Source organism: Aulostomus chinensis, chromosome 19 (genome assembly GCF_037954235.1).
Source record: "Aulostomus chinensis isolate RoL2024-O1b breed Wild chromosome 19, RoL_Achi_v1.0, whole genome shotgun sequence".
NCBI classification, from domain to species: Eukaryota; Metazoa; Chordata; class Actinopteri; order Syngnathiformes; family Aulostomidae; genus Aulostomus; species Aulostomus chinensis.
In genome coordinates this window covers 21,248,343-21,264,078 of record NC_141338.1, presented here as the reverse complement: position 1 = coordinate 21,264,078, position 15,736 = coordinate 21,248,343, and the positions used below count along the sequence as shown (strand labels likewise).

General features: G+C 46.2%; 1 protein-coding gene across 6 annotated transcripts in view; it reads right to left on the bottom strand.

Annotated features, from left to right (window-relative positions):
- pam (peptidylglycine alpha-amidating monooxygenase) overlaps nt 1-15,736 on the bottom strand; it is a 45,414-nt gene that overhangs the window by 8,019 nt on the left and 21,659 nt on the right. For 5 of the 6 annotated variants that reach the window (XM_086187357.1, XM_086187355.1, XM_086187354.1 and 2 more), the window contains exons 8-19: nt 14,889-14,937; nt 14,708-14,775; nt 14,522-14,602; nt 14,368-14,444; nt 12,963-13,066; nt 12,475-12,668; nt 12,238-12,297; nt 6,561-6,830; nt 1,737-1,866; nt 1,513-1,629; nt 1,235-1,307; nt 468-678 (exon numbers count right to left, since the gene is read on the bottom strand). In XM_086187357.1, the coding sequence (XP_086043483.1) occupies nt 468-678; nt 1,235-1,307; nt 1,513-1,629; nt 1,737-1,866; nt 6,561-6,830; nt 12,238-12,297; nt 12,475-12,668; nt 12,963-13,066; nt 14,368-14,444; nt 14,522-14,602; nt 14,708-14,775; nt 14,889-14,937 (1,434 nt within the window). The remainder of the gene's footprint in view (nt 1-467; nt 679-1,234; nt 1,308-1,512; nt 1,630-1,736; nt 1,867-6,560; nt 6,831-12,237; nt 12,298-12,474; nt 12,669-12,962; nt 13,067-14,367; nt 14,445-14,521; nt 14,603-14,707; nt 14,776-14,888; nt 14,938-15,736) is intronic. The other variant, XM_086187358.1, reaches the window with a different exon arrangement.

Sequence of the window (15,736 nt, the reverse complement as noted above, 5' to 3'; positions counted from 1 at the left end):
CCTGTGGCCTCTAATCAAGGCTGGTGTATGTGTGTGCGTCTGTCCCTTCACACATTGGTTTCAGTTTAGTAGGTGGTTCTTGCTGTGGCCCAGACCACCTCTGAGGGATCTGATCACTCAGGACAAAAACAGAACAGAACCATAACAGAGCAGGCGGCCCTGTTCTGACCACGCAGGCTGGTCCCACGCTGGCTTCCCTCTTTTGTGATACTGAAACTCTAAAACACAGAGATAGAAACTATATTCTCTTTAACGTCAAGACTTTTCAAAATGTTTTCAAACATCAACCTGAACGCTGATGTTACTGTAGATGACATCACTTCCTGTGCAGCCGTCCAGGACCAATCCATTACTGTCGTGGCGTGGGGGGGACACTTGACATGATTTGGTTATGGAGACTTTTCTTACCATCTTTGAACACACAATATGTTTTTGTTGTTTTTGTTAGGACGTGTGTGTGTCCCTACCCGCGCCCCACTCAGACAGGTATTTGCCATCAGCGGTGAACTTCAGTATCCTGGCGTTACAGTAGCCATCGGACACAAAGATGTTCCCGCTCTCACGGTCTACAACCACATCGGTGGGCTGGCAGAAGTGGGCATGGTCATCTCCTGGCTTAAAAGCCTGCCCCAGTGCCAGCAGGGTTCTGTCTCTGCCATCGCTGCTCACTTTCAACACCTATCAAGTGGACACAAGAACACAAGTCACTTCCTCCAATATGAACTTTACACTTACTACACATGGATGACATGATGATGATGATGATGTCGTTATTAACAGATTGCCTTTGTGCATCATCAAAGAAACGTACTACTCCAAAATCTGGACCTCCCTGATCGTCTCAATGTCCTCTTGTCACGTTATGAATATCCCCTTCGTCCCCCGCTTCCACTGTCCCACACTGACTCAGTCTCTACCAGCGCTACTGTTACCAAACACGCCAACATCTCCAGCTTCAATGATCATAAACCGCCTGATGTTACGTTATTAGCATGAGAGTTGTAACATCCTCCAGGTCAGCTTCAGATCCTGACCCTCTACGCTTCAAACCTTTTCCTCCAGGTTCTATCTTTCAAGGGTTCTCATGACTGCCCTCACTCTGTATGTAACACACTGGCTGGAAAAGATGCCCAAACACCACATGAAAGCTGCAAATACAGCATTAACAGGATAAATGATTGGCTTCAAATGACTTACAACTGCTGGATATTCAACATCCTCACATGCAACGTACCTGATGAAGAGCCACGTCAGTTACCCAGTAATTGTTGTCCTGGTCCGTAGTAATTCCATGAGGCAAATAAAACCTGCAGCAACACAACCAAACAGAGACAAACCAGTTCAGCTTCAGCTCTGCTGGTTGTTCTTATGTGACCTGGTAGAAACCCTAGACCAGAATGCAGCAGTGTGATGCACTTTGAGGCAAACTGCTCCCCAGGTGAAGGCTGTTGGAGACGATGCCACTGCAGCACCAGACTGCCGAAAAAAGAACCGAGGCTGAGTGGAACTTACAGGTTCCTGCCGGAAGCCTTCAGGATGTTGCCACTGGCTGGGTTCACCACCAGAATAGTGGACTGCTGAATGGTGCCGAGGGACCTCTGCTGGTACTGAGCCATGTCGTTGAAAGACCTGCCGGACAAGACATCAGAGAAACAGGTGAAACAATCTGCTACTATGTGATAAGCACTTACAAGTTTTACACAGAAAAAGACAATGAAGGCCTGGGGGATACTCACTCTGCTCCCCAGTGGTGGTCACCTCTGTGGAAGATAACCAAATTAGCATCAGCGTCAAGGGCGAGTCCTGCTACCTGGCCCAGCTGGAGAGAACTCTGAGGCCATGCCGAATCTTCCTCCAGGTGGTAGTCTATCTCACAAACACACACACGCACGTACGTCAAGGTAACAAAGACTGTCTATAGGAATCAGCAGTTTAACGGAACAAGGACATCATAATTTTACAACACAAAAAAAACAACAACAACAAAAACCCATGATTGGACAGTCACGTGACGCAGCTGTTGGGTGGGAAAGGCTCCCAGGATGGGAGGTAAACACCCTCTCGCTGTGCTTCAGTTTGGCGCTGGTTGTATTTAATCTCACTTAACTGACTCTCACATTATTTATGCACGTTTAATAATTAAACTACATATTCTAATTGTATACATGTATCCTTGAAGCTTGTTTATCTTGTAAGGAGCCAGATAATCAATCTGCTTTGACTATGAAGGACTTTGAGTTGCCTACTGTTGTTTTTAAATGGGCTACATCAACTCATGTGACTGGAGCGAATGACTGAACATGTCTGGGATGTAATGGTTGGTCCATGGCTCTTGCTCCACCCCTAACCAGCTTTCACCGATGTCAGTTTTTGCTCCAGTGCAGTGTCAACAGCGAGGTGGGCCGGCATGGTGAAGGAAGCGGACATTAACCCCCACCGCTAGTCATGAGTTTCAGTAGAACTGGTGGAGCATCAGCTGCTTGCATCACTGACTCTTTCATCAGTTGCTTGGCTGCATGCTTGGATGGAACATCCAACCATTTTCATACAAGTGAACACTGCTGTTGGCGGCTCCCGCCACAAGCACTTCCTTTAGTCAAGCGTACAATGAAGAGCGAGAGACACAAGGCAACGCTCTGCAGCAGCCCTGGAAAACTTTTGAAGGAGGAGGACCAAGCAACTTAGTTAAGCGCCAACTCCCAGCTTGACAGCACACTTGGAACATTCAGCGAGTCGCCTTCCTCCCCAAGATCTGGAGTCACCTTTGATGGGTGGGATGCAGGTTTTAAGATGAGAGAGACAATGTTAGAAGATGAAAAAACACATAAAATCATGACAGGAAAAGTATGTGACACCGAAGATGATGGAAGTTTGGGACAAATCCCTGGCAGAGTGCTGAAACACATCTAACCAAGCGCATCCCTGAAGTTTACAACCACATCAGCTGATCTAAAGGGATCTAAGCTTTCCCACCTTTGCCCCAAAAGACTCCAATAAGTGTTGAAGTGAGGACTCGGGTGAAATATTGCTCCACGTACAAAATGAGTTCAACAACATGCTTGTCAACCTCTGTGCGCACAAGAAAAGCTGATGCTGCACCCTTGAACAATGCCAGCACTTGGGAGCACGATTATTTTTCATCATCTACACTGCAGAGTGTTTTCTATTTGTCCTGTCCTGAAGTGATATACCTCGATTCTTTCACCCAAAATATTCACTCTTTTGAAAGAAAGGTTACCAATATCTCTCTGGGAGAAGAGAGGAGGGGAAGACCCTCCTGCATGAGACACCACCAGGATGCCTTTTGGCCCAAAAACTACAAGAACTACAAAAACTTGGCAATTCACCTCAAGAAAGATTTGCAGAGCTGAATATGAGGGTGGTGCAGCTGCAGCCGAAGATGAAGCAATGGAAGAAGGTGTAGGATGTGGTGCAGTAATGTGTGTGGGTTGCGCTGGATTGGACACGGGTCTACTGGGTAACCGGAGCCATGTACGTCATTCTAACTTGAAGTTTTTTGTACTTTCTCAGGTTCCATCCCTTTGATATATAATGTTCTAAACCATGTTCTATTCTAAACTGCAGCCAAAGAAATGTTGCTGCAGAAGGTCCAGCTTGAAAGGGTTCTGCAAGCTAAGCATAAGGGGTGGTACAGTCGCACAGTGGTTGGCCTCAAAGCAAAAGGCTCAAAGTCCTGGCAATCCCAGGTCATTGCTGGCTTGTTCTTACCATGATATTCTGGTTACAATCTTAGTTACATCCAAGACTGCTATAAAAGCAGACACAAAATGCTCATTTCCTCAGCTAACGTCCATTTGTTTCACTTAAATATGCTCTCCTTCTTCCTCCCTCTCGTTTTTAAGCAATCTTTTGTTTCTCTTTATGCTAGGGGTTGACGAGTATCTTTTCTTGTCAAATCTTTTTTTGACAATCATTGAACGCATGTTTAAATGGATAGTTAAGCCTTGTCACATGATTGATTTTCAATTTTCTCCCCCCACCCTCCCAATTTACCAACCACCAACCCCAGTATCCCACATCCCACAAATAGAAGCAAAAGTACGTTCGTCGCAAATGACTATGAAAAATCAATCATGCGATTACCCAGAAAAGAAAAGCACAATGTTTTGTGAACATGAAACAAATTTGAATGGCACAAATGAAAAATTCTGTTTGTAATCTTTGTAATTCTGGTGTAATCAGTGGTGTGCGTTTCGATTCAGACTCTGGCCTCCCACTAAAACCAGGGTTGATGCTCTTTACCCGCTACACCGGCTGTGTGTTCTAAGGAGAGCAAGCACAGGGATGCTGCTCCTGCCGACAAATAAATGCAGCCACACCGTCAGCCTCAACTCTGAATTTCATCCAACCATCAATGAGCTAAACTGTGATCATACTGGAGTTATTAGGCTAATTAGCAGCTAACATTTTGACCTCCTCGACACTAGACAGTCTGATCCGATGGCTATGGTAGAGGAGTCCATATTTTGGCTATATTAGTATCCTCCCATTGGTTTCCAGTTCATTTAACAGCCAGTTCAAAAACTCCAACTAATCTCTGGAGCCCTGTTGGGCAGAGCTCCTGACTGCGTCATGTGCACTGATCCCTTATGGGCCTGATTGCAGCTTAAGATGAGGTCTGTTAATTATGGCTTAAAATCAAAGGCCTTTTACTCTACTATCATTTATCAAATAATGTCGTTCCATCTGTCTGTCTGTCCATCCAATTCTCCAAAGTTGGATTGCGGCGCTGCTCCAGCAGAATACATCAGACTTCCCATTCCCTGGCCAGATTGACCAGCTCTTTCTAGGTGTTCCAAAGGCACTTCCAGGCCATTGTGGGGCTATAGTTCCTCCCCGTCTTGAGGGGAACCCAGGTGGCATCCCAACTATGCCCAAACCACCCCAACTGATTCCATTTGATGTGAAGGAAAAGCAACTCTACAACAAGTCCCCCACAGAAGGTGCCAGCCACCATGTTGAGGAAACACACCAGCCAGTTTCGTCTTGATCTTGTTGGGTCTCGACCCACATTTCATGACCGTAGTCAAGATTAGGAACAAAGACTGGCCAGGAGATGGAGAGATTTGCCTTCTGGCTCAGCCCTGGTGGAGGCCAACCCCAAACAACTCCAACACAACTGCCCTTTGGATTTGCCTGTAGAGATGCCCCTTACCCCTTCTCCAATAGCCCCTCCTGCAGTTTCTCTCAGAGAACCAATCATAAGCCTTCTCCAAATCCATAAAACACAGATAGACCAGATGGGTACTCCCAGGTCCCCCAAGGAGCCTGACAAGAGCTACTTGGTTGTTCCATGGCCACATCATTTCCTTTCAATATGAGGCATGAATATTGACCCAACCCCCTGTTCACACCGGACGCGAACGCGAATTTCGCGTCGCGTCATTCGCGCGAATTTGACGCCGCGTCATTTTAGTGTCCATTTGTCTCAGTCGCGCGAATGACGCGAATTCGCTCACCTGCCCGAGTAGCGAGTATTTCCGGCAACGTTTCCTTCCGCCATTTCACCATGAATATTCACAGAACTGTTGTGTTGTACCTGCCGTGGAAGGCTGACATACTTCGGAAAATTAAACGCCGTCCTATCTGGGTTATCGACACCATCTAGAGGCGAGCTCGGCTCGGTGAACCGAGCTCTTCCAGGGGCTCCATCTGGAGAACTGCGGCTTCAAGCGGTATTTTCTGATGACCTGCTAGCTGGGATCGGTGACAGAATGTAACGAATGGACACCAGTTTATTCAACCGGTTCTTGTCATTTTGACACGTAGTGTCATAGCACCGGGTTTCCACACATAGCCACAATCAACCTGTCCGCCGTCCTGTCAGTCACGGTCAGTCAGCCGTGACGTCAGGAACATCCTCAACGCTGATTGGCTGTCTTGACGCGAATTTCAAGTTCAATATTTTCAACTTGCGCGAATGGCAAATATTTCGCCTCGCGCATTCGCGCCTCCAGACTGAAAATTCGCGTCATTCGCATAGACTTCGAATGGAAGCTGTTCGCGCGAATGCACGAATTCGCGTTCGGTGTGAACACAGGAGAACCACCACCCCAGTCTGCCACCAGTCTTTAGTTCCCCAGACTTCTATGCAATGTTGAAGACATGTCATCCAAGACGACTCCTCAAAACCCAGAAGCTCTGCAGTTCTGGACAGACAAACTCCAGGCTTTGCCACCGTTGACTTGATTACCTCAGAGACTTTCTCCATTCTTAAAGACACTTTTTAAATTCAAATTTGCCGTGAACAAGAAAAGTAAAGAGAAATCTTCAGAGGAACAAAGACGCAAGAGCCAGAGACTTAGAACTTATTTCCCCCGATAGATCCCAGATTAACATTTATATCTTTCTTTTTTTTGGATTGATTTCCCTAACCTCATGACAGAATTCCAAAAATGAGTTTGGTGGCATGAGCACAATACGACGACTCATACGTGAAGGGTGTAGTGTGTGTTAGTTTAAGAATACTGTCCCTTTAAAAAGACAAATTCCTTGTCTTCAACACCTGTGACAACAAATAAACAGCATCCTGGACCCACCTTGTCTGTCAGATATCAGCTTGCTTCTTGGCGCCTTGGCCGTGGCCTCAAGCTGGTGGAATTTGTGGACTCTGTCCCTCACCAAAACAGGGTCCTTCCTCGTTTTGAAGGCTAGACTGTCTCTGAGAGAGCCCAGGTTTTTCTTTTGCATTAAGCTATGAATCTGAGCCACCAACTCAGGCTGGACTCTCTGCATCTTGTTGGGGTTGTACTTATGAACTACATCCTTGCTTTGGCCTAGCAGCTTGGACATTAGAGAATAGAGGCCACCTGCACACACAGACAGAAGGACAGGGAAGAATGGAAGTAAAGGACAAGGAAACTGCAGGCTTAAGGCAACACCTTGCTAAACAAGCCCATAAAGCCGGCATGTGAGGTATTAGGATTATACTTCTTAGGCCAGTGGTGGTGAAAACAACAAACAAAAAAAACAACAACGAGCATTTATTGTCCTCTACATTGTCTGCAGTGGAAATGACAGAGATGGGACACTGATGTATTGACTTGAGAGGGAAATGCGACAGCAAGCAGGAAACAACAGCAAGACTGGACAGGAATGCATGAGCTGTTTCACATGTAATGCAACATGTAATACAACATGTAATGCAACATGTAATGCAACCTATTCTACAGCCTATTCTAGGGGGTTGGACACCTCATGTCCACAATGGCACACTGTGCTTGTCAGCGACTGTGAGCCGGGCACAAGGGGCGAACATGTCCTCATGGATGAAACGTCAGACATTACTTTAAACTCTGCGTACAAACTCGGACACAAATATTCTCCTTGAGCTCTTTAGTTTACCAGGTTGGGTCACAGTGACAAATGCCAGTCCAGACAGTGTGCAACTGACTCAGGTGCTGCATGTGAACTGAACCAGACTGGCCTTCCCCCGTGGGAACGCGGTTTTCACTTCATCTTGTGCCATGAAGTTAACCTGTACATTCTAACAACATTCAGAAAATAGGATATAAAACATCACTATAATGCAAAAATAGTGCAAGTTGTAGAATGGTAGACTTTTATTCAACAAATCAATCATAAATTGCATAATTAAGAATTTAATACCTTAAAATCTTAAAGCTTCATTAACATCTTGTATCATCATTTAGCAATAAATGCATTAATGATGCGCTTACGCAACACTTCCTGCACATTCTTTTATCCAGAGATAAGCATCTAACAAGGGCTTCCTGGTCCTATTGATCTGTGCCTATTTCAAGCACTTTAATGTAAAGTGCTGGCAATTCCATTTGTTTCGGTAATCCCTGGCACGTGATTCCTCAGGTGGTCGGTCTGAGCCAGTCAGACCATTTCACAGGTGATTGTCAGTAGTGGTTAACTGGTGCATTTTGCTCCGTAAGTCTTTGTTTCATTGCCAATATAGAGTGCTTTTGTACCTTTCCTTTCCTCTCCTTCATGGCGGCAAGAGACAGTGAAATAGGTATAATGGTTTCCCTGGTGAGTGACATCACATCCAGCCGTTCCCTGTTGTCGCGATTGTGCTGCACTATTTGCATTATCCAGCTTTGCTTTAACGTAAAGTGAAAATGAGTGAGCACCCGGCTGCGACACCAGGCCATCGCTCTCTATTTTACTTTTGAAAAAAGCAACAAAAAAAACCCCACCAAAAGCGAGGGTAGAACTTCATTGCGAAGCTAAGAACGTTCTTTGAATTTTGCCTTTTCAATCCATCATTTCTAAATGCGATGTAATGCATCAAAATACACTGGAGTAACTAAATGAATCTGCAGGTTCCAGATGAGTCGTGTACCTCTCCAACACTGGTGAGAGAGCCAGGAGCCGATCCTGTCCTGAAACAGCTGTTCTGGTCTGTGGTTCCACCCGAAGGTGTGAAAAATGGCGCGCATGGATACTTCTTTCTACAAGGTGTTAGAGGGAGCTGTGCAGCAGGCACTTTGCTGTTGATTCAGCTGAAACGATTGTGGTCCCAACCAAATTTTGCTAATGTATATTTGCACACGTCATGTGATGCGTCAGGGCACGTGTTTGGGTCAAAGTACAGTCACATTCTGGCGCCTTTCTTTTGGGCCACAAAAGTGTTGCAGGTTAGATGAAAGCCCACAGTACCGCTTCAGTTCATGGTTCCCCACATCAGACCAGAAAAGTGGCCTTGTTGTGTCCCACTGCCGCTGTCAATCAGCCATTTCAGCACCTCTTACTGATGATGTGGGTCCTCATCTTTGTTCCAAATTTGCTGCCACGCATTCAGTCAGTAGTAGCACTTGATACCCTGCAGCATGTTCTTGCTCTTCACCAGTTCATGGCCACCTTCGGTGTCCCAAAACCCATCCATCCAATCCAATTTGTTTGCCCAGGTATTAAAAACAGCTGCACTTCAACAACCACTGTGGCAATGTCCACCTTTTTGTCACCAACCTTTTTGAAACTGAGAGCGACTTCATGGGTACCGAGTCATACGAAGGGCTACCAATTTGAAAGGCTCTCCTCAAATAACAAATTTGCTCAGTTTGCCTTTAGTTATACATTAATAATAAAGATTAATGACACTCATCTAAGTGAAGACACTGATCACGTTAATGATTTGTCACAAAAATCATCAACAATGACAAAAGGTGGGAACCAGATATCAATATTCAGCACTTACTTCTCAGTAATTGTTACATTTGCAGGTGATCGCTTACGTCACCACATATTTCATAGGAAAAATGTCCCATTTTCACTCGCCACTGACAAACCCTTTTAACAAATCATGACCTATGTTGCACCATTTTATCAGCTATGTCATGAGTCACACCTGATTAACTTACGTAATTAAAGTTTCAGGTTTAAAACTGTTTCAAAAATACATGTAAAAGAAACAGTTAATGAATAAAGATGGCCAACAATGACTTTTACAATTTTAATAAATCTTCAGCAACAAACACGGAGAACCCTTGGCTTGACCACCGTAGGCTTGACCAACCTAGGCTTGATCACCCTTGGCTTGACCACCCTAGGCTTGACCACCCTAGGCTCGACCACCCTAGGCTCGACCACCCTAGGCTCGACCACCCTAGGCTCGACCACCCTAGGCTCGACCACCCTAGGCTCGACCACCCTAGGCTCGATCACACTTGCCTTGACCACCCTTGGCTTGACCACCCTTGGCTTGATCACCCTTGCCTTGATCACCCTTGCCTTGATCACCCTAGGCTTGACCACCCTAGGTGGAACGTAATGTTAAAGAAAAAATCCAATTATATATTTTTTTAAATAAATCTTGTCACATTTTGAACTCACGACGGACGTCGGCGAGGATGGAGATCAGATCGGTTCCAGTTTTCTTGCCTTTAAGTACAGTGTTAGCAATCATCATCATTGCTTCTTTGACAACCTCTCTGTCTGAAAATGCCTTCTTCTGCTTGATCAGAAAATGTGCAGCTCTAAACGAGGCTTCGGCTGCTTTTGGTGTCTTTTTCGCCGGCCTCGTGAAAAAAAGATTGTTGCTTACCCAAAGCTGCCTAACGCTCACGTCGTGCGCTTCCCGCTGGGTAGTTAGCATGGTAGCTATTACGACACGTAGTGAAGTGTCTCTCCACATTGTGCCGCTTTGAGGTCGCCACACTCGCCCCGAAAATGAGACACACGCAGGTTTCTTTCACAGTTGTAAAAAAGAACTCCTCCTCTTCCCATTCGTTGTGAAAGTGGTAAGTTTTCTTTTTTCTGCCATGTTTTTGGGGGTAAGAAACTGCATTCAGCGTCCATCTGCGCTGCGCCCACTAGCTTACTCTGCACTAGCACTGGTTTTGTCACGCACACAATACTGACCTTTGAACCTGAGTAGGTCAGAGTTCACCTTAACTTAACTAAAGTTCACGAACATATTTTTAAGATATTGTCATTTTTAAAAATCTATATAAACACAAGTGTGATTGAAAAAGAATAGCAATAGAATAAAATTAAATTTTAGACACAGCTCGCTAGTGAGTTGTACTATTATTATTATTATTTTTATATTAGAACAGGCCTGCAGGCGACTCATGTGGTCCCTGTGGGGCGACCTGGTGCCCGTGGGCACCGTGTTGGTGACCCCTGGTCTACACCAAGGTTTCCATTTCTACCATCCACTTATTGAAAAGGTGAACAGGCACCGACTTGTTGTCATAAGTTAACTAACAAAAATAAATCAGGAAAATAAAACAAATTCCAATGTCACCAAATCAGGAATCCCAACACTCAAAACCAACCAACAATGACAAACACCAGTTACCAAGAAAACTTACACCATTAAAACTCACAAAAAGCCACAGAGGGAAGCAGTGATGGCTGAATGAGTGAGGATTTACGGTGAACCCTGAGGTGAAATTCCTTCTCTGCGTTCAACATGAAGCCTGGAGGAGCCAGGATTCAAACCAGGCGCCTGCTGTTTACCAGACAGCTGCTCTACCTGCGACTGCTACTGCCACCTTGAAGTGAATGTGAATGACAGAAGTCCGTGGCATCAATCAAAGAAGTGCTGGAAACAGCTGTACAGGAGTGGCTAGAATGTTGTGGGATTGTGGGTACTGTAGTTTGACTGTCTGTAACCTGTTGTTCCATGCAACACCTCAGACAGTCAAAGTAGTGTCAAACTTTAGAGAGAAAAATTCAGAAAGCTTCATCCAGACAACACAGACATGCCTCCATGAGAGACACGCTGACCGTTACATGCTATTTCCATTGACAGCATTAACTTACATGAAAGTAACATTCAAAACAAATCTGCAGTCTTGTGGGCTCTGGGCTTAGTTTTTGGTAAATCCAAAGTCTGGCTGGATGGTTCGCGGAGGATAATCTGAAGATTCAGTCGAGCAATGTTGGTGTCAGTTGGCCAAATAATGTGGGAGGGGGCAGGTTTAATGTGTGTGAGAAAAACAGTGATGGATAGCAAAATTGCTGCAGATTAAAACATGCATTTGATTGTAAATATGGTTTTGATTTATCATGAATTTTCCCTTTTTAAAACCTCGATGGTTGCAGTGGTGCCAGCATCAGGACTGCTGGCCGACAGAGCTAGCTGATGAAGAAAAGGCTGGTGTTGTTTTCATGGATGACAACATGGATTTCCAAAATAGACAGACAAAAAAAGAAGAAAAATCACATTCTATCAATGTGAGCCAATGAGAGTGCGGACATGGTATAAGGGAAAATTTGGGGGCGGAGTCTTGGAGAAACAGGCGGTTCACATTTTGTGCAAACGTCAACATGTTCTTTTTTTTGTATTCTTATCTTGCTCAAACATCAGAACAGGTCCATCTTGGATGCCTGTTTCTTGAGGATATCGACGTTCGTGAGAGAGCGTCTCGTCTTGGAGAGCTGATGGAACGATCTGCTCGTGTCAGGTGGTGAGACACCAGAGTCACTCATAGATGTCCGATTCGTGAGTGACCTTTCATTTACATACGACCAGTGATGTCAGAGGACACGTCATCGCTACAGAAACAGGCAACCAAGAGGGTGAGGAGACTGAGAGCAGGAGTGCCTGTTTTGATGCAGGTGATGACACAAATGGAGAACCACTGAGAGATGAGATTGCGACTGTGAGGGGAGCCCTACTGCTAGCAGCCCTTTCCTACAGTGATGATGACATGGGGATTCATGCTGGCACTGAGGCAAGTAAATACTTCAGCAAGCTCACGTGGATCCAATAAAGCACTAAGTCATGGAACTTACCCTGATCCAGAGCCTGCTCTCCCCCGTTGGCCCCCAACAGCAAGTCACTATCTTGATGATCTTTTGGGGGAATAAAGTCAAACAAAGCAGATTATTTTGGAAAGTAATAAAACTCAAACAAGACCAGGAAGCATGCATGGAAAAACGTGTGGAAACGATAGATTCACACCCCCAAAGGATGAATAAATCAAGAGGAAGACACAACGATGCAGGACAGGAGTGTTGGCTTGTTGGTACCTGTCGCAGGTCCCCTGTGCATCATGGAGGTGTGCTGATCTGGACTGACAGCTATGGGAACATTAGCTTCTGCTGGAATATGCTTGAAGAGTTTGCTGGAGCCGCCGTCCATGCAGTTCATGTAGGGCGTGGCGTGTCTGCTGTCCATGTAGTACATGATGTAGAAGTTGCACATCTCATCGTCAGAGGTGCCACTGCAGACAAAGGAGGGGGTCAACAGTCAAGAACTCGTGCTGCGCTGCTACGTGAAGGACCTTTGCCACCAAATATGAGCTGACAAGCCAGTGGCCAGGCACTCCATGTCTCATGTCCGCGTGCACCAAGGTTGCTGTTCAGGACACGGATACATCGATTCAGGCTCGCATCAGTGAAAAGACGGACATGAACCGCAGATAAATCACATATTAATACTGTTTTTTCTCCTTCACTCAAACGCTTAGAGTGGGAATCGCTCATCTGCTCTAGAGTGTGACAAGTGCTCCACGTACCCGATGTAGGTGGGGGTGGTTCTGCCCTCGCCAGTGAACACACATCTGGCTGCGAGGGTGTCGCCGTACTTCACAGTCACCTCCTTGTTTACAGCATAGAAAGCCTGGACAGAAAAAAAACACTCAGAAAGTGATGTGTGTGACAGAAAAACTCCTCCCACTTCACTCACAAGACTTTCCAGCATGCTGAGAGGCCGCCACGGTTGATGTGCAACGTATGACTGGCTCATGGTGGTTTTTGTGGGCGGGGCCTTACTAAGGACAGAACCTGTGGCTGTGTTCTTAGTCTGCTAGAAAGCAGTGGATGATGTCTCACTCATCTGTCACGACCAGACGGGATTGTTTCAGAGGTTCCTGTGATACAGCGTCAGGGCTACTCGTTCCAGTCGGTTCGAGATGGTCGAAGTCTTGAGTGACAGAAATGACGGGTGTGATGATGACAAGGCGGCACTCAGACACTTTGCTTCTTTTCTATTCATTCACTTCCTTGTTTCGTTTGATCTGAAAATGTGTAACCTTTGAAAAAAAAAAAGTATAACACTAATTTGGATTGGACTGTAAGAGAAGACGGATTGGAACGTGTGCTCCTCTGCCCCAAACACGGCAATCTTATCAGCTGCTGAAGGACATCTGCCCCCACTGTTTGTCCTCCAGGAGAATTCCGCCCACGTTGGTGACCCATAATTGCACGCTCTTTCCCCCCTCCCCCTCCTCATGCTCCTGACCTCCCCCATCCTCTCCCCCTTCCCACCACCCCATCCTGCCTCTGCCCTCTCCACCTCCCCGGGGTGGCACCGCTGAGACCTTGGCTGCAGCCTCCCCTCCCCCGGGCTCGGCGGCGCGGCCCACGCTGCGATGCCTCACTCACTCTGCCTCCATTTGGACAATGGACTACTCTAGTTTAGTGTACATACAAAATCAAATGTATATGTGCTTTGTAGAACTTTGATGTGTGCCATTATTACGTTCAACCGGTAATGATAGTGATTATTTGTGATCACTGTATCAGGCAATTTGGGCGTGTAATTTTCCTATTTCACACCAGGGACTAATAAAGGGTTGCTCTACTCTACTTCCATTCAGGGGAAGGTCACTGAGAGCGACCACGCCTGGAAGTCCAACCTCAGTCTGACCTGCTGCTCTGAGCAGCTCCCCTGGAGGGGCGGGCTCAAGGCCCTTCCTTCCAACTAGGGACAGGAGTCACATGATGTCACTTGACTGATAGAAGACTGAAGACGTGATAGTGATGAAGAGCATTTGGACCGGGATCCTGGATCCAGGTCCAGGACAGTGTGGGGTGGGGCTTCTCTGTGGATGGTCCATGTTACACCACTGGTGGGCTTTTAGATGAGAGGTGACATCTGATTGGTTGAAAGTTTCATGGGCTTCCGCTGTGCTAATGTACCTGTGGTAGTTGAGGAGACTGCCTCCCTATCAGGGTCCACTTCCCATCACGGATGCGGTAGCCACTCACCACTTTACCTGTGACGGAAACACCAGCGTTACCACGGATACACGCTACTCTGAAAGTGACGGCTAGACTCTCTGCTAGGACTCACCCAGCTGGTGCGTGTGGGTCCTGAAGGCAAACGGGTACATGGGATATGAAGCGTAATCACAGGCGATGTCGGCGTTAGTAACTAGCAAAGACAAAGGAAGGGGGGTCACAGAGGGCCGGCAGAGGGGCGCACTGATTCAGAGTCAACAATGATGGACTTGATGCTGTGATGAATCCTTAAGCCCACCTGCTTTTCCTGGAGGGACAATGGTGTCCATAGACATGAGCAGGTATATCCCGGCGATGAAAGGCTGCCTTTGAGGAGGAGACAGACAGACACAGTGGAGGTCAGGAGGCTGGCAAGCCTTCTTCCCACCTCCCTCTATACACACGTCTGCTAAACACCCTCCATCACTTCCAACACTTACGGCTTGGTTGTCATTCTTAATGTGAGTCCTGAGCAATCTCTGTGGCGGTCTGTAAATGAAGACAAACACATACAGAACTTAGGAGCGTCCGCCCGGCACACACTTCTGCTCTCCACACTGACAGGAGTACGTACAACTGCTGCTTGCATCTCGTCTGCTGCGGGTGTTTGTCGTCAGCACTTCTTAACGTATATTGCTAGTTTTTACATCTTTCTTTTGCAATATCCTGTGGTGTTTCTATTGTCTTTTAAACCTGGAGGCGGTGCAGTCACGTGTGAATAATCCCACAGGCCACTGAACAGGGGAGAAAGCCTCAGTCTGGTGGAAAATAGCGAAAACCCTTGGAGTCAAAGGTCTAGAGCAGGGGTGGACAATCCTGTGCCATGGAGGGCCGTGTGTCTGCAGGTTTTCCTTCCAATCCAACACTTTAACAGGTGAACCACTGATTAACACTCTTCTGTGGCTGAAGGTGTGTTAATCAGTGGAATCACCTGTTAAAGTGTTTGGTTGGAAGGAAAACCTGCATACACACGGCCCTCCATGGCACATGGTTGTCCACCCCTGGTCTAAAGCCTTCAAGCAACATTACCTTTCCTCAAAATGATGAGTTTTAGAGGGAGATTTTGTTTGTGGCACAGTGAGCTACAAACATATTACAGGAGCTGCAGTTGAAATCAAAATATTACCATCAAAATAAAACAACAACCTGTGGCGTTTCTTGATGTTAATATAAATGTGAGACCAACGATTTACTGAATACCGGAAAACTTTATTCAACTCTACTTCTGCATTGTTTTCTTTTATAAAAGGTCTCATGTGGCCCACGGCGCCCCCGTGTGTCCCACTCT